Source organism: Pipistrellus hanaki (genome assembly GCF_964339955.1).
Source record: "Pipistrellus hanaki genome assembly, chromosome: 3".
NCBI lineage: Eukaryota > Metazoa > Chordata > Mammalia > Chiroptera > Vespertilionidae > Pipistrellus > Pipistrellus hanaki.
The window spans coordinates 154081498-154105597 of NC_140505.1; the positions used below are offsets into that span (position 1 = coordinate 154081498).

General features: G+C 41.1%; 1 protein-coding gene across 3 annotated transcripts in view; it reads left to right on the forward strand.

Moving 5' to 3' along the window:
* Window positions 1-24100, forward strand: part of DENND5B (DENN domain containing 5B) — a 152265-nt gene that overhangs the window by 100203 nt on the left and 27962 nt on the right. For 2 of the 3 annotated variants that reach the window (XM_084877837.1, XM_084877838.1), the window contains 8 exons: window positions 626-1162; window positions 4297-4528; window positions 8557-8707; window positions 12632-12725; window positions 16412-16543; window positions 17828-17980; window positions 18859-18937; window positions 23001-23082. In XM_084877837.1, the coding sequence (XP_084733963.1) occupies window positions 626-1162; window positions 4297-4528; window positions 8557-8707; window positions 12632-12725; window positions 16412-16543; window positions 17828-17980; window positions 18859-18937; window positions 23001-23082 (1460 nt within the window). Of the gene's footprint in view, window positions 1-625; window positions 1163-4296; window positions 4529-6204; window positions 6292-8556; window positions 8708-12631; window positions 12726-16411; window positions 16544-17827; window positions 17981-18858; window positions 18938-23000; window positions 23083-24100 lie in introns of all 3 variants that reach the window. The other variant, XM_084877839.1, reaches the window with a different exon arrangement.

The window sequence follows — 24100 nt, forward strand, 5'->3', positions numbered from 1 at the left end:
AGAGAGTTTAGAAACATCGATGAGAGAGAGTCATCGATCAGCTGCCTCTTGCACACCCCCTACTGAGGATGTGCCCGCAACCAAGGTACATTCTCTTGACCGGAATCAATCCCGGCACCTTTCAGTCCCCAAGCTGACGCTCTATCCATTGAGCCAAACCGGTTTCGGCAATAGCTGCTCAATTTTAGCAGTTGTTGTTATTTCTAAATTACAAACGGTGGTAGAGCCGTGGAATGGCATAGAAAGTTCAAGCTCATTCAGTGAGCACATGCAGTGCCTCCTGTTTGTGAAGTACTCACTGTCAATCTGTGCACCTTCACTCACTTGGGAATACCATATATTACAGAAGCATGTCTTGATTTTAATAAATTGATGAGACCCAGGAAAATTATTTGTTTATATTAAATCTGATATAGAATACTCACATAAGGGGAAACTGCTGGCAGCACAGATTTCCTTTTAAAGAATAAAAACTTCTTAACCTTGAGAAAGGTCAACATAAGAAGCTGTGTAATTTGTGATTTTTGTTTCTAATAATTGGCAAGGATATTTTAGAACTTAAAATTCCTTTATTCTAAAACCTTTTCTCTCTCCCTCTCTCTCCCCCAACCCCCTTCTTTTTAAGGCTAACTTGTGTTTTGTGGATATTGACAACCATTTTATCGAGTTGCCGGAAGAATTTCCACAGTTCCCCAACAAAGTGGATTTTATCCAGGAACTCTCCGAGGTTCTTCTTCAGTTCGGGATCCCTCCCGAGGGCAGCCTGCACGGCAGTGAGAGCGCCACCCAGCTGAAGAACCTGGTCCTGAAAGACTTGGTCAATGACAGGAAGAACGGCAACATCTCCGCGAACAGCATCAGCATGTACGAGCTGCTGAAGGGCAACGAAACCATCGCCCGGCTCCAGGCGCTGGCCCAGCGGACCGGCGTGACGGTGGAGAAAATGGACCTCGCTGCCTCTCTGGGTGAAAAGGAAAAGGATCTGAAGCTGCAGTGTGAAGAGGCGGAGCTCAGGGACTACCAGCTCAACGTGCAGCTCCGAGAGGTGTTCGCGAACCGCTTCACGCAGATGTTCGCGGACTACGAGTCCTTTGTGATCCAGAGCGCGCAGGACATGGAGTCCTGGCTCACCAACCGGGAGCAGATGCAGAACTTCGACAAAGTAAAAGGAGCCCTAGTTTCCTTTTGTGGTTCTTAGTGGGCTTTCTTACTTGATTGTGTTAACTTTTTTTTTTTTTTTAAACACAGATTTCCCCCCCCCTCTCTCCCTTTCCTTAAGAACTTTTCTTTTACCAGTATTTTACGCTAGATAAAACAATTCCTCAGGAAAGCAAATCCAAGTAGCTCATTAAGTTGGCTACTGAATTTTGTATTAAATTGCCTTTCATTTCATTTTTTAAAGGTGCTATACTTGAAAATGTTTGAATGACAGAAACCCAAATTTCACAGGTTTTTTAGAATCTGTTAACACTATCTGACCATGTAAGAGTTTCATTGACTCTTATTTTAGTTAGGATCAGGCATAGTCCTATTCCTTTTTTAATAAACCCCTGTTTTTATATTTTGTCTTCAATATAATGAAGTTACGATTTGTTCATGTTAAAGGTAACAAACAGTTTAGTTTCAGAGGCCAAATTTTTATCTCATCCGAGGATCAAAAAAGAGAGAAAGAGGAATGAATTAGGTTTTATGACTATGAGCCTAAGGCTCTGTTCCAGTTTTGGGGAAAGGAAGACAGAAAGCAGCACCAGCTTTTGATTGTCCTGCTGGCGGTGAGGTGTCTTACTAAGGTTTACCCCAGAGTATTCTGCCAGGTTTTTTTGACATATCCATCAGACACTCCTCCCCCATATCCTCTCCCCACCCCCCACCCCCCCCAAAAGCACTTAAGGGAGGGGCATTGACTCTTTCCGGTCACCAGGGTGCCGTTCTGTCCCCTGCCTCTGTGGTAGCTGGGGCATGATACTGCCATTAGAATGAATTATGGGCTTTTTGCTAAATTGTATCCTTTTGTTGTGAAAGACCCCTTAAAGGGGCCAACCCATTCTAAGAGCCTAATCTACACTCTTGGAGCATCTGCCAGATAAACGTTCATTTTAAAATTCTCTTAAGAGTGGGACGTATAAAAGACTTATTTTCTGATTTCATCAGATACTTTTCTGATGAACAGCTAAGTTCTGGTGCCCTTTATGTTTGAGAAAACTTCTTAGTAAATAATTTCAGAAGCCTTCACTTCTCCAGATGTATCTGTGCTCTCAGGTTCCTTTCTCCTTAAGCTTAACCATTTCTCCACATTTTTTTTTTCCTGTTCAGTTTGGAACTACTGTGTACACTCATGATGCTTGGGGTAATTCAAATCCTTTTCTAAATCAGGCCCTGGTACTTTCTTCCTCCTTAATCTTTATGTAGCTTGAAACTATAAATGGAATTCTTTTTATATAACCCCTAGAGAAATGAAAGTTTCATGTCAGATTCCAGAACGCTTGTAATCATCTAATTCTTCACTAAGACAATTTACAGGGCTGTCACATACTAGCGGTGCAAGCCAAGTCTCTGTGGACCTTAAATGTTGTGGTCCATGAGGGTCTGAATATCAAAGCCAGACATTTGGCCTTGTTTAGCAGTGGAGAAGGCTTTTTGCTCTATAAACGTGTTGTTTATCTGTTTAAGGAGATGAACTGATATCTAGAGACTACTGTGAACTTTGATCTGGCTATTTGGATGTGTAAATATAACAACTATGGAAGCACTTAAATTAAGTAAGGGGGTTTCTGTAAGGAAGTTTTTTAAAGGCTCTCTTAAGTTTCAGAATAAGAAATGTGCTAGGAAGAAGCCGACGAATATTCAGGAGAGTAATCTTACATGAGAACTTACCCTCCCATCCTCGAATCTGCTCTGAAGAACGAGAAGTCAAACCAACCCAGCAGCTTGAAATAGTCACTCCTTGTCAAATTTCAGCTGGTGCCAAAGTGCAGCTAGGATTTCTAGTCACACAGAGACCTGAAGGACCACACACAAATGAACACTGTGAATTAGAAACTGATTACAGTTTACTGAGCCATTCTGTGCAGCAGACAAACCGGTAACAGGAGCGTGCTGTGCACATTTTTCCAAAGGCTTGGTTTGCTTGTGATAGTTTTTTAGAAGGCCCAGACTATTCTGTCAGCACAAGTCCAGAAGGAGTCTGATCTTGAATTAATACTCACCCATCAGTCTCTGACAGAGTTGGGGCCTAGTAAAACATCCACTTGAAGAAGAACAAAAAGATTCCACCTGTAAAGACAAACCCCATGTGGTTTTTAGTTAAGGTTATTGCGTATATATCATTATTGTATCAGGTAATCACCTCACTGCCTTACGACTTGGAGGTATGTTGCATAGGCTGGAAACAGAGAGCAGAAGAAATGATCGCTGGCTAGGGGAAGGGGTCAAAAACAATTTTTTTAAATATATTTTATTGATTTTTCACAGATTGGAAGAGAGAGGGATAGAGAGTTAGAAACATCGATGAAAGAGAATCATTGATCAGCTGCCTCTTGCACACCCTCCACTGGGGATGTGCCCGCAACCAAGATACATGCCCTTATCCAGAATCGAACCTGGGACCTTTCAGTCCGCAGGCTGATGCTCTATCCACTGAGCCAAACCGGTCCCAGCTGAAGGGGTCAAATTTGATGGTCAGTGAATTGGATGATCGTTGGTCCTGTAGCAACTGACCCATCATCTTTCACTAATGATGCTCTATTTTCTACATGATGGTCATGAGTATCAGAATGTAAATCAGGTTTGAAAGGTAGGATCAGAGATAAAGACCTAAGTAACTGAACTTCCATGAAATTAGGAGATAGGAAGGCAAAGTGAATTTTTAAGAATTTTTGAATTTTGTCAGTTTTGTATGTGATAATATTTCAAAAAAAATAAATCAAACTAAACAAATAAGGAATCTAATGGACAAAATAAACCGATGAATAAAACAGAACCAGAGGCATGGAAACATGGGACAGACTGATGAATCTGAGGGAAGAAGGGGGACGGGAAAAGATTAACCAAAGAACATATGCATCTATGCGTTACCCATGGACACAGACAATAGGTGGTGATGGCCTGGGGCGGGGTGGGAACCAGGTAGAGGGGGCAGTGGTGGAAAAAAGGGGGGCATCTGTAATACTGTCAACAACAAAGATTTCTTTTTTTTTTTTTTAAGAATGACCTTAGCAACAGATAATTTTTGGGTTTATCATGTCGTATCGAGGTGGATCTCTTTGCCCTAATAACTTTTTAATTATCTCATTACAGGCTTCCTTTCTGTGTGACCAGCCTGAGCCACACCTGCCATTCCTTTCACGCTTCATTGAAACCCAGATGTTTGCCACCTTTATTGATAACAAAATTATGTCTCAGTGGGAGGAGAAAGACCCTTTGCTTCGGGTCTTCGACTCTCGGATTGAGAAGATAGGACTGTACAACGTGAGGGCACCCACCTTGCGGACATCCATATATCAGAAATGCAGCACTTTAAAAGAAGCAGGTGCGTTCGCCATGCCTTTTAAAATTAACTTAAAATCCACGATTATTTTGTGTACATCGTTGGCCTTATAAACCAAAATATTTTTAGTTTTAGACTTGATGGCTTGTCCTCAAGTAAAAGGAACTTTCTTTAGTTTTGTTCCCTTCTGTTTCTGTGAGTTAATGTCCATCCCATTCCTACTTGACATTCCTTTTCTCTTAGAAGAGGAAAAACGATAAATTGAATGGAGTATAATTACAAGGTTGCTATGATTCTTACTGTGTTTTCTTTATCGCCTTAATGGAGAAAAAAATCTTAATTTATGTCTTGCTGTTTATGTTGCTTTTTTTTACTTCTGGCTTCTTTTCTTTTTATCCAGGAAAAGATAATTATTAATTTAAAGTAGTAAATCTGAGATGCTGTCTAATTTACATAACTATGACTGTATATTTAGTTTAATGGTGCCATTAATTATAATAGCTTTTCTTTATTGAGATTACATCTCTGGATTCTCATATTCAAATTAGCAGTTTCCTAAACATGACACCAGTTTTCCCCTCCAAGAATTAGGAGTTTTGGGCCAGCGTAATATAGTAGTCTATGAAATAAATAGTCATTATAATAGTCAGTGTTTGATGGAGTCGTGATTTGAACCCAGGTGTGACTGATTCTAGCCCCTGAAGCCTCACTATGATGTTAGCTACGCACTTTACAAAGAAACACGTAAAATGTACCAATCCACCCCATTTTATGTATTCATCCTGGCTCCTAACTCTTTGTTTGCCAAGTAAACATATTTATCACCTGAGTGCCCGCTCCTTTGATTTAATATTTCTTCAAATGTAGGAGCTATTGGAAAGCAGTTTTTCGTCTGGAGAAAAAGGAGATAGCAAATGTGCAGTGTCTTTGCCCTGCTCTGGAACTTGCCTTTGTCACTTTATGTCCATAGATCAGAGTCAGGGAGCTGTGAGGCTGTAGGTGCTGCGTTTTGAAGGAGAGAAGTAGATAAATAATGTCTCATGTAACCACAGAGGTCTCCCTAGAGCTGGCTGGACCATCGTCCTGTTGTGCTCTTGAGGGTAGATCCTTGGAGCCCTTCAGGGAGCAGAAGTACTGCTGTGTCTCTGGAAATTGAGGGACAGAATAAATAAGTGATTTTCGCCTGCTGGAGTCTCGTCTGACTTCCAGTGCTTTCCAGGCCATGTGAATAGTATAATGCCTTTTTGAGCCAACTTCACGCCTCCCTTTCTGACAGAACTTTTTTTAATGGAGCTCAGCACCGATTCCCCTGTGTGCTTCCGGAAATCTTTTCAATTAGCATAGATTTTCTTCCAGCCTCTTAGAGAATCTGATGCTCCCACTATCATGTCAGAAATTACATAATACTCTTGATAATGTACCATGATAGATTTAACAGACATGAAAATGAAATTCGGCCTAAGCAGTCAGCAGGCTCCCAGGAATTTTATTTATCAGAGACTTTTTTAAAAAGTAAAAGGAGGCAGCTGGCTGTGACTGTTCATTTCTCAAAGAGGGCACAATTGTTCCTTTTATCGGATGAAATTGTCTTCCCCCCTCCTCCAGCATATGCTGCGAAGGCTGGGATTTTGTTGTCAGCATTGGATTTTTATTGTGTATTGTTTTTGTCTCTTGTTGTTTCTCTTTTGCCTCTTACTAAAAAGGATTTTGATTTGCAGGTGAATTCTTTAGGCAGAGGTTATCTGCTGTTGACATTGTGGCACCAGAACCTCACGATTTCTGTACAGAAAGGCAACAAGTTGACTGTAATGCAGTTTGCTTTTCCCTTACCAATCACAGAAACTGGATATTGGCACAAACCCTTGAAAGTATAACAGCCGTGACCTCTTAAAGCAGGCATTTAATCATCTCTGAATGTTCAGAATTCACTGGTGGCATAATCACTGAAAAGTAACTCTGCATTATGTTCCCTATGGCAGTCTTACATGTAAACCTGAGAGTAGCTCATTGTGAATTATGATTTTTATGTTTTAAAAAGATTCCTAACTAGAGGAGAATAACTCAGTATCAGATGGATTTCTCTGTCACTTAAATCCAACAGAAAAAACTGAAGCTCATTTTCCTTTCACGAGGACAGAGGCAGTAGTTGGCAGAGATGGAATTTTGTAGTATTTCATGGAACATAAAATTGGCAGGAACTTCATGCCATGAATCTAAGCATTATTTTGCCTAAACCATCTGTTAATTGTGCTTTATAAATATTAGGAAGCATGGAGAGCATAAATAGGGCTGTGGAGTGCCAGGGGTCATTGCTGAAAATTAAATATCATTTCACATTAAAACATGGCATCCGTTGGTTTAGCTCAGTGGATAGAGCCTCGGCCTGCAGACAGAAGAGCCCCAGGTTCGATTCCAGTCACGGGTACATGCCTGTGTTGTGGGCTCGATCCCCAGTAGGGAGCATGCAGGAAGCAGCCGATCAATGATTTTCATCATTGATATTTCTCTTTCTCCCCCCCCTCTCTTTTCCTCTCTGAAATCAATTAAAAAATATTTTTTAAACAAATCTTGGCATCCTTTTTGCCCAGCATAGAACATAGGGACTATGTTTCAAGATAAGTTTCAAGTTATGCATTAAAAATAAAATGAAGTTCAAAAAATTTTTGGATAAATTTCTATGAAGAAAAATTAGGGAAGTTTAACATTTTGAGGTTATGTTATAGAGGGTAATAGTAAATTCATCAAAGCTTCCCTTAATCCTATTATCGTCAGACACAAACAACCATTTTGGGTGAAGCACTGATCTCTCATAAGAAGGTGTAAGCATGTTCTTCTCACAAGAGTAGAGTGTCATGGACAGATCCCTTCCCACCCCAAAAAAATAATTTTTTTAGACTATGTTTGGGCAATAACTGGCAATACTAAATCTGTGGTTTTGAAAGAGGCAAGATAATCCCAATGTTAGCAGTTCCGCAGTGTGTTCTATTTATCGCACAATCACGGTCCCTGCTGGTCCTCCTGTATTAGTAATTTCTAGGCAGAGGATTGGAGACATAGCCTTGATTCTCAAATACTACATTTGTTCTTGAAAATTCAGTTAATGAAAACATTTAAGTCCAGATTTTTTTAAAAGTCAATGTGACTTTAAAAAATATATATCTTTTTATTGATTTCAGAAAGGAAGGGAGGAGAGGAAAAGATAGAAACATCAATGAGAGAGAATCATTGATCATCTGCCTCATGCATGCTCCCCACTGGGGATCGAGCCTCCAACCAGGGCATGTGCCCTTGACCCGAATCAAACTCGGGACCCTTAGGTCCACAGGCTGACACTCAGTCCTCTGAGCCAAACTGGCTAGGGCCAATTTTTTTTTTTTTTTTTAGCCAAAGACATAATTCACTATTTCTTGGGTCTTTGAAACAGTCCCTAACTTTCAGTGGTTTAAATATAGGAATATTGAGCAATTCCTGTCTTTTAACTCTGTCCCATTCTTTAAAAGGTCAGTTTTTTAATCCTCTGGACATTTTCTAAATGCCTGCTTGTTTGATTTGTCTCTGCATTACCCCTCTTGATCTAATAGACACTCCTACTAATGAGAATGTGACTGTTACTAAAAATAACTTCACATAATTTCTTGTTTTACAAATCCTTGCTTTTACAAAAAGAACCACAACCATTTAATAGGTCTTTGTACAAAGAAATACAGTTAATATAAGGCTTCTGTACTTGCTGTTTCCCTTCTCTTTACCTGTCTTTCAGCTCAAGGGAAATATTTGCCATCCATTAAGAATGTTGAATTTCCCACTTATGGGACATTTTTAATGATTTTTTTTTTATCCCCACTGCCTTTTGACAAAGGCAGAAATATTGTGAAAATTAATTATCCAACATTTACTTAAGATTATCCTTTTTTTTGTACTTATAGTACACTTATTTTGAAAAGCTTTGGTAAAAATCTGTTTCGGGATGTCAGAAAGAATGAATTCCTTGTAGGTGTGCATGAATGGAGGAAGAATTATTTTTTAAGGCTTAGCCAATGTCTCTAATTTGTTATAAATTCCATTTATAGCCCAGTCAGTTGAGCAGCGGCTGATGAAAATGGATCACACTGCAATCCACCCACATCTACTTGATATGAAAATTGGTCAAGGCAAATATGAGCAGGGGTTCTTTCCAAAGTTACAGTCCGATGTCTTGGCAACAGGGCCAACTAATAACAAGTAAGCACATTCTTTACGCGAGTAGTTGGTTGAGGAATGAATGAAGGGTGTGTGCTCTGCAACTCTAATGGAGTATCGCTTAGCCATTAAACATTTTACCAATCTGATTACCTTTTGGAAAGGCCAAATTAACTCATTTGAGGTAGAGTTTGACTTTTAATTTGCTCATGTAAAAGAATCCAAAGACTAGAGATTTTTCTTTTTTAGGTAATGTGCACTTGGGAATAGCTTTTCTTTGACTGTGTTTAACTATAATGCTAATACTGTCTAATGGAATTATAAAAGTTGTACTTTCATTATCTGTGTCATTTTACTATCTGTATTAGTTTCCTAGGATTGCGGTCACAAAGTACTACAAACGTGGTGACTTAAAACAACAGAAAATTGTCCAGCTGGCATGGCTCAGTGGTTGAGCATCAAACTCTGAACCAGGAGATCATGGTTTGATGCCTCCTTAGGGCACATACCTGGGTTGCAGGCTCGATCTCCAGGAGAGGGCGTGCTGGAGGCAGCCAGCCAGTGATTCTCATCATTGATGTTTCTATCTCTCCCTCTCCCTTCCTCTCTGAAATTAATAAAAAATACTTTCTTTTTTTTTTTTAATCAACAACAACAACAACAGATATAGATTGTTTTACAGTTCTGGAAGGGGGAAATCCAAAATCAAGGTATTGGCAAGGCTTTTATGGGAGGATCCTTCCTTGCCTCTTCCAAATTCCGGTAGCCCCATCTCTTGGCTTCTATTAGCAAAACTCCAGTCTCTGTCTTCCTGTTGACATGAGTGTCATCTCTCTGGGTATGTGTCCAAACTTTCCTCTTTTTATAAGCACACTGGTCTTATTGGTTTGGGGCTTGCTCTGATGACCTTAAACTTTATTACATCTGCAAAGACCCTATTTTTAAATAAGGTCACATTCACAAATATTGGAGTTAAAACGTCAACGTATCTATTTGGGGGACACAATTCAATCCATAACACCATCTTTATATTTTTTAAGCATTGAGTGCAAAAATTGCAAAACAAGCAAAAAGAAAGATAAATCCTGTTGAAAGATGATTCCTTTCAGAAAATATCCGAATGTAGTTAGAAATGGGCTCAGTTATTTGGGTTTAGGGGAGTCCTTGGTTTTAGGTGAATACAAGTGTTTTAACAGGTGATAGGGGTTTTACAAGAAAAGATGCAAAGAAGGTTATTAATGTGGACTACAGAAAGTTCAAAAGAACTTTGGGAAATCAGCAGTTCTGGAACTTAGTTCATTCTTAACCACTAACCAGCTTAGGAACTTTGGACAAACTGAAATCACTTTCTTCTCATCTGAAAATACCATTTTACACCTGTGATCTAATTAAAGAGAGTCAGAGAAAGTGGGGGAAAAGAAGCCAGGTTGTGGCAAAGAAATGGGCTGGAAGACTGAAGTAAACACAACATGGACGTGGCATTGAGTCACCCAAGTTTTCAGAAGGCAAATGTAGAATCAGTGGAATTATGCCTTTTGTCCAAAGTGGCGCACTTGGAATAAGTAATATGAAGGTTCTTAAGAGATGGCCTAAGAGTATTATCATTGGGGTGCCCTTTGTGTCCGGTGGAAGTGGGATTCTTGTAGTGTTGCAAGGAAAGGTATTTCCTGAGACTTGCTCAGGAGGATGAGGTATTGTGATGTAAAATTAAGGAGGTTCTTTCTAAGGTCCCTTCTCCCTCCATCTTGCCTTGGAAAATGCCCAGCCTTGTCTTTAGAGCAAGAATTAAGGCCCCTGCCCAGAGTTTCTGCTCCATATTGAAGTCCAGTCCAACCCAGCATCTGGCTCTCTTGGCTTGTGTTCCCAGCTGCAGTCTAGTGCACGTGGGGTCCACATGGTCATGGGCCATGCAACTACTTAAGACCACATGGCAGGCAAGTCACAGAGCAAGAGAATGCAGGGAAGCGGAAGCAAAGCAAGAGCAGACAGCAGAGAGAGAGACCTCTGTCTAGGGGCTATGAGTTCCCACGTGTTTGTGGGCTTGCATGGGGATGGACAGGGTCGCACTTTCCCTACATCACACTGACTTGTGTGACGTGCATGTGCCATTCCCCTTTGTTGGACCCCATCCCCCGGTGATTTGCAGGGAATGGACAGGTGTGGAGTGTAGCTTCCTGTGAAGCTGCTCGGGTGACCATGCTTATAATGTCTTGCCTCCCTTTTGCTCTTTTTCTGTCATTAATATACCAGCTAATTGTGATGGTAACACTATGATGTTTCTACCATTCAGATGATGTGCTGTACTATTGTATATATGTTGCAGAATTTTTGGTATTTGACTCTTTATTTTCCAAGATGCTTTTAATAAAGCAGTGGTGAACATTTCCAAATTTTGTGACAGATTTGTAAGGAGTAGAGATTTATAATGATAAATATTAGGCTTTTAAAGGAAAAGAAACTGCAGTGTGTTCAGTTAATTGGCAGGGTTTTACCCTCCATTAGAGACCCTACTTTCATAAACATTGAACTTGAAAATGTGCTCAGAGATGCTGACTGTTGGGAGTTCACACTTTCCAGGTCAGGGTGTTAGATATAATGTTCTATTTTTCAGAAATGGGTGAGAATTTTCCATCAAAACAGATTAACCATCGATTTATTCACTATTTTCTTATTTATAAAATATCCCGTTTGAATCACTTCGATGCAGGGAGACTTTTCGTTTTAATAGTTTTATTTCCTTTGGATAGCATTAGATTGCTCATTCATTCATTTGGCAAGTATTTATGGTGCCCCTCCTAAATATAAGGCACTGTCTTACATACTGAATGCCTAGCAATAAACAAAACAACCAAAATCCCTGCTTTCAGGTAGGAGAAAAGAAACAAAAAAACTTAATTAAGTAAAATAAATAACCTGCCAGGCAGTGATAAGACTTATGATGAAGAATAAAGCAGGGAAGGGAAGGAGGGGGCCCTCAGGAGGGAATACTTCAGTTTTTACATCTTACTGCCATATTTTTTTTGCTTTTAATCTTATATATAATCTCAAGGTTTCCCATTTCCACACAAAGTCCAAGCTTTGTATTTTCAGATAGACTGTAGTCTGAAAGAAAAAATATCTCAGAACTAATTTCAGGGTAAAGGGATTTATAACCATGCCCATGTAAGTGGTTGATCAACTGTTAGCGAGAATTTAATATGCTGTTTACAAGGCAAAGGCAAATAAGCAATCCTTAGTGATTCAGCAAATATGATTATCTTTGGTAAAATTATGCTTAGTAAATAAGGTTTAATAATGCAAAGAATAAATTAATTATTTAACCAGATCAAGAAGTTGGGGGCGACTGGGCCTGTAGGGAAGGGCAGTTGGAGGGACCCAGGCCTGCAAGGGAGAGCAGTTGGGCAGGACCAGGCCTGCAGGGAGGGGTGATCATGCTGGCAGGGGAGCAATTAGGCATCAATCAGGCTGCCAGGGGAGTGGTTAGGGGGTACCTAAGAATAAAGTGAAAGGTGTGGAAATAGTCTTTGAGGGGGTTGGGGGAGACTTGATAAAGGGCAGGTGAAGTGATTCTTGAAAAATCATGAATTAAATAAAAAACCTACGTGGGTATGAGACTAAGGAAGTGAGGGGGTAATGTTATTCACTCAGGGTTTGGGGTTGTGTTGGGTGGGCAAGCTGGAAAGGAGACGGTCATTACAGAGGGGATAACTATGCTTTTTAAAAAAAAAGTCTTGATTGTGGCGATGATTACACATCTCTTTGAATATACTGAACACCACTTAACTACATGCTTTAAATGGGTGATTGCATGGTATTTAAGTTATATCTCAGTAAAGCTGTCATGTGTTTTAAAAAGAAGAATAAGTACTGTCAGTCTTTTGATTTTGAACAGTTCCTTCTATTTTAAAGTTAAGTGACGACATTGCTTGCGTTTGTTTGTTTCCTCCTCTGGATCCTGTTTTACAGTCGCTGGGTGAGTCGGAGCGCCACCACGCAGCGCAGGAAAGACCGCCTCCGCCAGCATTCTGAGCACGTGGGCCTGGACAACGACTTGAGGGAGGTATGTGGGCTGCCTTCCTGGGATGTTGGATGCAGAGCCACCAGCGAGGCTCACGCAGCCCGGCAGGTGTCATTGTATAGGGTTTTTCCCGTTCTTTTTTAAAAAGCAGTTCAGTTATACTTTAAATAGTAATCCTTTTATACTTAGAGCTGAAAACACCTTTTCCCCCCATTTTTGTAATTTTAGTACATCTAAAAAAGGCTCGAATGCAAGTCTCCTTGTGTATCACAATTACAAGGCCAAGTTTAAGATAAATTTTTGGTCAATATATCTCCTGTAGGGAAAAAAATTTATAAGAAGCATACACATTATTTTAAGCCTAATTTAAACATAGTAAGTAAAGATGTTTCTGCCTGGTCTTTGTCTTCGTTTTCTTCTTCATCTTTGTCTTGCTGACACCATTTTTAAAGTTTTTTTTTTAAGTTATTTTAAAATTAAGATCCTATGCTTTATTTGTACTACTTGGAAAATAAAACCATAATTATTATATATGTTTGAGTAATTTTAAATAAGTTATTATTTCTTGAGATCAAAAGGGAAAAAATGCGATCAGAAAATCTATTAACTATAGTCTACACTCAAATATGTAAAAATAAAGCAGAAAACATTTTAAATATATATTTCTTTTTTGTTGTTCATGCCTATATGATTTAAACATTTCTTAAGAACAATTTATGTAGTGCTTTTCTTTGTGCTACTGTATTTTCTCCTTTTTCTTTTGCTGTGCCTTTATCATATGCATGCTTATTTTGCTTGTCTCTTTCTCCCATATCCTTTTTTTTTTTTTTTTTGTCTTTGGCATTCTCCATCCTCTTAGCCTTCCAGGGAACTTTTGGTCTGTCAGAACTCCATGGCATTCTGGGAGTGGGATCAGGGCCCACCTCCTCCTGCACGACTTCCCAAAAAATCCTTCTCTGAGTGCTGCCTGGTATGTCCTTAACCTGAAAGTGCTTTGCAGATGTTCCCAAATCTCGCCTTCAGTGTTCTTTGAACGACCCACTGCGTGAGTGCACAGAGCTGTAGCATGGCCCACGTCACCCTGAGACACGAACACCTAGCCTCTCCATTCTGCATTTCACTGCCTCTTGTGTTTGGCACCTTTTCATGGTGGTGTGTGCTAACACGAGGAATCCTATGCTGTTGGCAGGGAATCTTCAAGTCCCTAATCAGTGTGATTGGCAGGGAGGACGGAGAACAAGATTTAGCAAATTATTTTTCTTCCAAAGGAAACTATATTAAATATTTAGACTCCCTTTTGTTTAAGCATTTTTGCAGAAATGATTTACTTTTAATCAGCTTTTTGGTTAGGTTTTATCTCCACAGCATTTTAATTTACCCTTTCTGGTCTGTGTTTAATGTGGTCATCAAAGTAGAATCTTAGCACTAAGAGAAACCTTTGAGGGCACTGAAGTCCAAGCAACTTGTCCAAAGCTAGATGGATACGCAAAGGCAGCGCCAGCCTACAGCCTAGGACTCCTGATTTCCGGGCAGGTCCTATTCCATGACCCCACATACCAGGTGGCCCTAACCAGCCACCCTCAGGGCAGGAGGACTTTTTGTTGTAATTTGTTCCTATTTGACATTAGCATAAATTTACCCAATTTTACAGTGTTCTTCTCTTCATACGCTCAAAGGGCAGCCCTATTCTAACTTTCCATTTATACACTAGAACACAGTTTTAAATAGTGCTTAATTAGTAATCCAATTATTCTTTCTCCCTACCTTCTTGCCTGACCATGCTCCTCACTTCTTTTCTTCCTAAGCCAAGTTTCATACTTAACTCTTCTTGAGAATTGAGTCTTGTAGTGGTTCTCTCTGTGTTTGCACAAGTCCTAGAGGCAGAGGAACTGAGGATGGGGGAGAAACAGAACCTCACCAGATAACATTGTTTTTACCAATCTCCTATCTCTGATTCGTAATATTCCAAATAACGTTAGTACAACCTGAAATAATAGGAATTGCAGATATAATTCTCACATGGGATCCCTGCCTCTATCTCAGGTTAGTTTTTTCTAAGACTTTATTTCCTGCTTTTATTTCTTTGAAAACTAACCTTCAGGATATTGCAATAGGCCTGTTAACACTTAGTTTCCTAGTGGTGATAGTTGTCTCTCATTCTCAGCTTTCCTTCTAAAAATGGTTTGAAGCAGAAAGAGGAACTCAATGCTTGTGGAGTTCATTTTATTTTCATACCTGTATTTAAAATGGTTGCACAGGAAAAGAAACAGGTCATTTCGTTAGTGTGGCATTTCATCAGAAGAGTTGGGAAATAGGTAAACTAGTCCATTGAATTCCTAATCAGTGGGATTTTATATAAAAACAACTTATAACAGATTTATCAGATTATTTTTCTCCTGGAGGAGAAATACACTAAATGTATAAATTCCCTTTCATTTAAAGAATGCAAAGGATTTTACACATCTTCACTTACAGTTTCAAATTCTGCCCTTAAGATAGTAAGATAGATTTCACATATGTCTGTGGGAGGATGCGCTGGCTGGCAATCTCTCTCCCTCCCCAACAAACTGCTAGTTTTACTATATAATTTAGAGTCGTTATTCTCTAAATATGGTCCTACGGTACGTGGAGTTTGGGGGATTCTGTCCTGTGGTCCTGAAGCAAACATAAGGTACCTGAATGAGCCTTTGCAGGTGGCCCAGAAAGAGCCAGCAGGCGTTCCGCACACATCATATGTATAGTGATTGTGTTTTTTTCCTGGGGACGTACTAACCAAAGCTCAAGCTCAGTGGACTGGGTTTCTCAGCTCCCCTCTGAGCCAGCACAAGCATGGCGATGTTCCCACTTTCTCTTGGTCGTGGAAGAAGGCACAGGACGAACCTGTCACAGGAACACTCGGCCTCCTGCATGTGGGCCACCTTTTTTTTTTTTTTTTTTTTTTTAATATATTTTATTGATTTTTTACAGAGAGGAAGGGAAAGGGATAGAGAGCTAGAAACATCAACCAGCTGCCTCCTGCACAGCCCCCACTAGGGATGTGCCCGCAACCAAGGTACATGCCCTTGACTGGAATCAAACCCAGGACCTTCCAGTCCACAGGCCGATGCTCTATCCACTGAGCCAAACCGGTTCTGGCTGGGCCACTTTTCAGAGTGGTCCCAGAGCCTTTCTCATGAGGGAGCTGGGCCTGTTTTTTGCCCGTTTTACGAATAAACAGAACGCCTGTGGTCATAAAACCAGTTGCCCCCAGATTCTAGAGTTCCTGCTGTGACTTGATGTGAGTAAAGGGTTGGGCTGGGCGCAGAGCAGTGCCCGAGAGCCTCCTGATCTGCGGAGAGAGGTGTGGGAAACCAGTGGCCAGAGAATCACTGGGTTCCTGCAGAACCTGGGCTGTATGTAACCCAGACACCCAGTTTTTTCATTCCAGCCATGCTCCTGACTAATCACAACCTCGGGTCTTTCCAACGAAGAGACCGAACTAGAAGCAGTTCCGTCTCCTTTTGTATGCGTTTTAACCTGATGGGGTTTCTGTCCCCGTTTTCACGGGGCTGACGGTTGGTGGGAGCACAGGGCCCCTCTCCTCTGCCTTCTGGCTCACTGAAACCTGAATTGCTGCTGCTGCTGCACGTGTACACTTCTGTTGTTCCCACACTTGCTTTTATCCAAGGTTAAATAGGTCAGAAGAATATCTGATGACTATGCATTAAAAATGCTCTTTGATTTTTTAGAAATACATGCAAGAGGCACGAAGCTTAGGAAAAAACCTGAGGCAACCCAAACTGTCAGACCTCTCTCCTGCCGTGATTGCGCGGACCAACTGGAAATTTGTAGAAGGCTTATTAAAGGAATGTAGGATGAAGGTACGTATGACTCTCAGGTGGGAGGACACGGTGCGCATTCATGGTTCCTCCCCGTGTGGGGCTGCGATGAGCAGAGGCCACCCCGTTTGAGCCCGCAGCTTCCCTAGAAGAAAACTTGTACCGGGGCCCAAACCTCGTGTGCTTTCTCCCGAGGTCATGAGCCTCCATGGCTCCTCCGGGGCCCAAAGAATCAGTGACCTCGGAGCCCTGTTTTGTGCCCTTTTCAGCCATGGCTGTCTTCCTCTGTGACATGAATGGCTATTAAGCCAGTCAGAAGCTGTGTCAGGGCTGTTGTCATCTTATGCAAAAGACAGCGCATTTATGTGTGTGTGTGTGTCTGTATGTGCATCTGTTGGAACCTTATCTGTGCCGTACATGTGTGAGCAGGTCCATAAAGAAGATGCTCGCTGTGTTGTGGGCTTTTGTATATTACCCACCAGTCTCCTCTCTGATATCTGTATTTACCAGAGGTAGCAATACAAATTGACAAACCTCGGAACATTTTAACCAGTAATTTTATTCATTCATCCGTCAGTCACTTCTCCAGGACTTGCTCTGTGTGTATTCAATAAATGCCCTATTTTTAGCATCTGCAGTCAGCGCCGAATCAGACAGTCAAGGTCCCTGCCGAAAGGAACTAGATTCCCCCTCGCTTTACAATTTATAAGAGCAGCTAAGACTGCTGTCAATCAGCTTACCTGAACCTGATTTCCATTTCCTTTCCATTTCTCAGTGCATGCTCATGGGCACACAAGAAATGAAACAGAAAAGGAGGAAGAGAAAGAGAAAAAAAAGAGAGAGACCTAGTGCACTCAGAGAGAGTTCCGCTTTGTCTTGTGGCTTCTGCCTCAGTGCAGTCAGAACTAAGTGCAAATACTGTCCGTTTGCTAACGCGGGGGGCAGTGGGGTGAGCTGTGGTGGCAGGGTAGGGTCTTAGCTTCTGACAGCGCATTTTCTAGGTCCAGTGTAATTCCTCAGCGTTACTCAAGTTAGTAATCTGAGAAGTGTCGTGCATAAACATTTACATGTTTACATGGGGGTACTTTAAAGTGGTTTCAAAATGTCTTTTTAGTGACCCTCTGTTTTTCTGACAAAATGGTAAAAGTATACATGATATTTCTCCAGTGAGTTGACCACGGACATTAAGACACTTTTCCCAAGGTGACTACAGATCTGCAATTAGAGTATATAATGCAGGGACCCCCGGTCTCCTGATCCGGCGATGGCCTTGGGCTCTGGCCTCACTGCTGGGCTAACACTTGTGGCCACATGTGATGTTTTCAGACCAAACGCATGCTGGTGGAGAAGATGGGCCACGAAGCCGTGGAACTGGGCCACGGAGAAGCCAACATCACGGGCTTGGAGGAGAACACCTTGATCGCCAGCCTCTGTGACCTGCTGGAGAGGATATGGAGCCACGGCTTGCTGGTCAAGCAGGTAACCGTCTCCGCGCCGCGGCGACATGGCCGTTAGGGGCCCTGTTAGGAGATGGAGGAGGAGAAAAGGACACCATCGTAATGAAAGGGTCGGCTTCCTTGTCACAGGATGACTAGCAACGCACCCCGGGCATTTCGATTCCAGAAAAAGAAAACCTAACATGTGATTAGGAGGCGGGCGGCTCTTTTCTGTTAAACAGGAAAGGATGGAGCAGCCCCCTCTCTGCAGAGGCTCTGTCCCCGTGGATTCCACGCAGGGCCCCTGTCACTGTCCAGCAAAGACGTCTGTCAGCCAGAATTGGCACTTCTTTTCACGTTGAGTTAGCTAGTTATTCAGAATGGAAAATTTAAAAAAAAAAAATTAAGATGGTTTCTTTGCTTTTGTCTCTCTCCTGTCCCTTTCTGGTTTTGTGCTGTTTTATTGTTTCAGTCGGGTGCATATTTCTTCCTTCTTTCCCTTGTCTCTCTCTCCTCTTGTCCCAGCTTTCTTCTCTGGTTGCCATTCCATATATTGAAACTTATTTTGCATATGGATATGCAAAAACATCTTGTGCTTCTAGAGCCTCTTAATTCCCTGGTCTCTGGTGTGGCTAGCATAGACAGCCCTAACACATACAACTAAGCAACAACCAAGCCGGAGTCAGCGACCTGTGTGCCTCCACTTCTGGCCTTGTGCTTAGTAGCTGCCATTCCCAGCTGTTGCCAGTGTTCTCAGTGAGGCAAAGAATGACCCTCGTGGTGTCACACAGTTAGGAACGGATGCGCTTGGGTCGCCAGACTTCACAATGGCTGTTTCAGCTTGAATGTTTTGATGAGAAATTATTTTTTTATGAATTATTTCTTATAAAATGAAAATTTTTATATCCCTTGTACTTTTAGGGGAAGTCGGCTTTGTGGTCGCATTTAATTCAGTTTCAGGACAGAGAAGAGAAACAAGAGCACCTTGCAGAGTCACCAGGTGAGAGTTCCTTGGTTTGGTTGTTTCTGTAGAAGAGGCAGCGGGGGGAGAGAGAGGGGCTGAAGAATCAGCTTTGTCTCTGCCTCTTTCCCCACTCACACTAGCCCCATCTCGTCAGTAGTGGGGTAAAGTAGGAGGAGCAGTATTGTGTACTACCGTGTTTCCCCGAAAATAAGACAGTGTCTTATATTAATTTTTGCTCCCAAAGATGCACTAGTTCTTATTTTCAGAGGATGTCTTATTTTCGGAGGATGTCTTATTTTCGAGGAAACACGGTAGCTGTGAAGGCTTTCTGATCTTCAGCTTCCTCATTTACGAGACAGAAAAAATAACAGTATCTATGCCAAGACTGTAATGTTGATCCAATAAGATAACACATGTAAAGGATCATGCAAGTGCAGCAGTGTTCTCGAATAATGTCATTTTTTCAAAGTTGTTTCGTTATAACGTTGATGAAGAAAAAGACGGTTCCTGGCCGTGGCCGTGGTCTCTGTGGAGTTGTCTCTGGGGACGTGTGTCCTCCCACATCCCAAAGGCGTGTGCGTGAGGTGGATCGCTGCGTCTGAGTTGTCCCAGCGTGCGTCCGCGTGGGTGTGCGTGCGCCCTGCGACGGAGAGGCGCCCTGTCCAGGGTGGGCTCGCACTGTACCCCCGTTCTGCCAGGCGAGGCTCCAGCCACCTGTGACCCCGAACTAGAGCAAGCAGACTGGAAAATCACCTTCCTTCTTTTCTTAATGGTAGCATGGGTTTTGTCACACAGCATTCTGCTTCAGTCACAGTTTCTAAGAACTTACCGATATTAAGTGAAGATTGACTATATACCTTACTCTCACCAGTATTAGGGTGATTTTTTTTTCTGAAAGAGAAGTTTTATAACCATCATTCGTTTTTTCAGGGGAAACAATGTGCATATATGTTTCCAAAATCTTCAGGAGTGAGATTTCTTCATCAGTTTATAACAGGACATCATTGTTAGAAGAGTTATCCTTCTTTAGCTAATTAGAGTTATGTAGGATTCCTAGATAACTGGGTTACTTTTCACAACAAGGAGCTTGCTTTTCTTTATGTAAAATAGCCATCTGTTCCACAAAAAGTAGAACAGTGGAAAGCCTAGTAGAGATAGAATGTTTTATACTGAATTTGGAAAACTTTTCTAAAATTATAGATTTTTTTAGACATTCAGAAGTATAAAAAAAATTTTTTTAAACTCATAAGCCAACCTCCAGCTTAAGAAATAAAATCTTGTATACAAATGCTAAAAAAAAAACAAATAAAGCCTTGCAAATAGGATTAAAGCGCTCTATTTTTATTCCCCTCATTGCTGCTAGAGCACAATACTACCCTAAATGTGGTGCTTATTGTAGGAAACCTAGTTGTTAAATGTAGCCAATGTAACAGCTAGAAATACAATCTTTAAAAAATTTTGTAATATGTTTTTATTGATTTCAGAGAGAGGAAGGGAGAGGAAGAAAGAAGTGTATACACATCAATGATGAGAGAGAATCATCGGCTGCCTCCTCCACACCCCCTACTGGGAATTGTGCCTGAAAACATGGACATGTGCCCTGATGGGGAATTGAAATATGACCTCCTGGTTCATGGATCAGCGCTCAGCCACTGAGCCACACTGGCCAAGCTGGGAATATGACTTTGATACTGTATTCCCCTGGAACCCCTCTTAAAAGGATGTTACGATTCTAAAGACCCAAAATGTAACTATATTTATAAAGACTGAGGTCCACTTTAAAAACATTCTCTAATGTCCATCTCCTTTGCCCCATTTTTCTGTTGAAAAAGTAAAAATGCATTGGCATATACTCTGTAACACATACCTCTGTTCATAGAAAATGTAGCTTTTCAGCCAAAACCGGTTTGGCTCAGTGGATAGAGCATCAGCCTGCAGACTGAAGGGTCCTGGGTTCGATTCCAGTTAAGGGCATGTACCTGGGTTGCGGGCACATCCCCAGTGGGAGGTGTGCAAGAGGCGGCTCATCAACGGTTCTCTCTCATCGATGTTTCTAGCTCTCTGTCCCTCTCTCTTCCTCTCTGTAAAAAATCAATAAAATATATTTTTTTTAAAAAGAGAGAAAGAAAATGTAGCTTTTCAGCCCATAAGACCATAAGTAAAGTAGCTTACCCTAATTAGAAAAAATAAATTCCTAGGAGGGCACATTAGCCATTTTTAGGGTGAAATGCTGGAAAGCCAAGCTTACTGGAGGCTGGGAGGTAGAAGCCTTTGCCTCTTGTGCCAAGTGGGGCGTGTGAGACTGTCCAGCTGTTAGACGGCAGCTGCTGGGCAACACCGGCAGCTTGGTGGCGTTGGCAGGTCAAATGTTGGGTGGTTGAGCTAGAGCCCAGAGATCCAGCTGTTTCCAGTGGCCACCAATCAATCAGTCATGAGCCCAGCAAAACTCTGAACTCAAGGCTGAGAAGCGCCAAGTGTTTCTTCAGAGCCCCGTGCAGGCACTGTGCTGCACTGTCAGGTGCTGAAGGGCTAATGAAGCACAGATGAACATAAGCTAAATATTTTACTAACCCTTAAGAGGATAAATACAAACCTTTTGAAGTCAAATTATTGTCTGCTTTGGAGGAGTGGATTTTATAAATATTGCTCTAACACTTTTGATGATTCAGCCCATGAAGTTAGGATTTAAAAATATGACAGTGTGAGATACATATAAACACATCAGTTTAAAAATGAGATATTTCATTATTGAGAAAGAGTGAGTCCTAATTGTACAGAAATGAGCAGTTCTCTCTGCTTTTAAATCCAGGTGGTTTATTTGGTTTGGTTAGGTTTTTCAAAAAACACTCTTTGTTTGCCAACTATTAAGCTTAGTAATTAATGCATTTTCAGATGTGCCCTGATCAGGGATCGAACCTGGAACCTTAGCGTATTGGGGCAATGCTCTAACCAACTGAGCTACCCGGCCAGAGCTGAGCACTGCTCTTATTAACATTCAGCCAAGATGAGCCTAGATGATAGATCGTTACTCCCTCAAAAGCAGCACTATCAGGAGTCAGACATTTAAGAGTTGCAGAAGAATGGAAAAGGTTTGTCTTAGCAAGAGGACCATAGCAGGGTCGACTTTCTTAGTATTTTTTTAGTAGACGTTATATTTTCGAGCAGCTTTTGGTTCACAGCACAATGTGCAGATAATATAGAGATTTCCCTCCCGCATTCCTCCCTGGCCCCGATCGTGGGTGGGTGGATGGGTAGGAGGTAATCAAAGACCATCCTATATAATAAAAGGCTAATAATCAAATAGATTGAATGATGTAACGACCGGTCACTATGACGCACACTGACCACCAAGGGGCAGACACTCCACACAGGAGCTACCCCCTGGCAGTCCGTGCACTCCCACAGGGGAGCGCCGCACAGCCAGAAGCCAGGCACACAGCTGGCGAGTGCAGCTGTGGTGGTGGGAGTCTCTCCCACCTCCATGGCAGCGCTAAGGACGTGCAGCAGCCAGCGTAGGTCCGTTTCCCCTGAGTACAGTAAGTCCTCACTTAATGTCATTGGTAGGTTCTGCATCTTGAAGCGAAACGACACATCATGAACCCCGTTTTACCACAGGCCAATTCATATAAACAAGAGTTAGGTTCCTGTGGCATCTCGTCAACGTTATAAAGCAGCAACGCAATCTGAAGCCCTGGGGTACAGGGAGATTGTGGGATTGCAATGCATGAGCCCAGAGATAATTCACATGCTCAGTGGCTTAATTTATAGATACTGCTTTCATGTAATTATCCAGTTCAATTAGTATGAATAACTTTAGAAAATGACTGGCCATTATGGCCAGAATTTGCACACATTACATTAGTTGCTAAGTGGTCTTTTATAATTCATTTTAAATTTACAAACACAGCCCCAGATTAAATGGGAAGAATATAGCCAGTTGATTGCATTAATAAAGTGACAACAATTTGATCTTTTCTTTTGCCTTCAAAATTTGTTCTTCAAAAGTAGTTTTAAAGTATTTATTTATAGAATGTGAATCATATAGATTTTTTTTCTTACTGTTATTTTTCTAACACTTTGTCGATATTTTTCTACCTAGTTGCCCTGGGACCAGAAAGAAGAAAATCTGACTCAGGAGTTATGTTGCCAACACTCAGGGTCTCCCTTATCCAAGACATGAGGTATTTGTTATATGTGCTAGCAAGTGGTGGTAACTTTGAAATAGTATGGCTTTCACTTAAATTGCTCGAATGATTTTGGCTGTGTTTATTTTTGGCTTATGTATTCTCAAAAATCACATTTTTATGACCTTGTTTATTTTACTTTCACACTGTTATATTTTTCCTGACATTAACTCCAAAGGGAAAATGCAACCGAAAAGAGTTTTAAAGGAGCTGTAAATTATTTTACAGTTTCTTTTGTTCAGCTTTTTAAAACTTCTGTAAATACTTGCTACCCACAAATACAGTTTTTTAAAAATCTGCAAATAAGGTCAAGTGATGTGGCAGAAAAACTGTTGTCAAGCAGATTTAATTGGGAGCAAATACAAATCTGAGAGAGATCACTTGCAGTTACTGGCCTTAGACATCATTAGAAGGCATCAGGGCAGCTAAGAAGATGTATTGAATGAGAGAGGCAGAGGTTTTTTTCTTTTAGACATTTTAGGTATAATACTTAGTCAGCTCTTAAAAACATGGGCTTAAAGTGAACATTGTAACATTTATAACACTTGTAACTTTATTGCTTTAGTAGTAGTAGTAGGATGTTGACTTGATTTGTCAGGTACTTGGGAGTGAAAAGCATAACTATTATGAGCGGCAGCATAGTAGAGTGGTAACACATCCTGGCTTCACCACTTACTAGCTGTGTGACCCCAAGCAATTTTTGTAACTTCTCTGCGCCTCAATTTCCCATCTCTCAAGTAGAGATTTTTAAAGTTATCTATCTTATAGCATTGAAATGAAATTTAAGTGAATTAGCCTATAGTCTATAACTGTAAAAAGTTTGAAGAAGTACTTGGCTCATAGTAAGAGTTCAGTAAACGTTGGTTTTTGTAGTCTGAGTAAGTTTTATATACTTATAACTTAAATGATGTGTTCCTTGGTAGATGACATGTAGTTGTCCTTGTGTGGCTTATGATTCCTTTGGATGGCCAGCATAAGAGGAATAGTTGTAACTACTGCTCACTTATTCCATGGA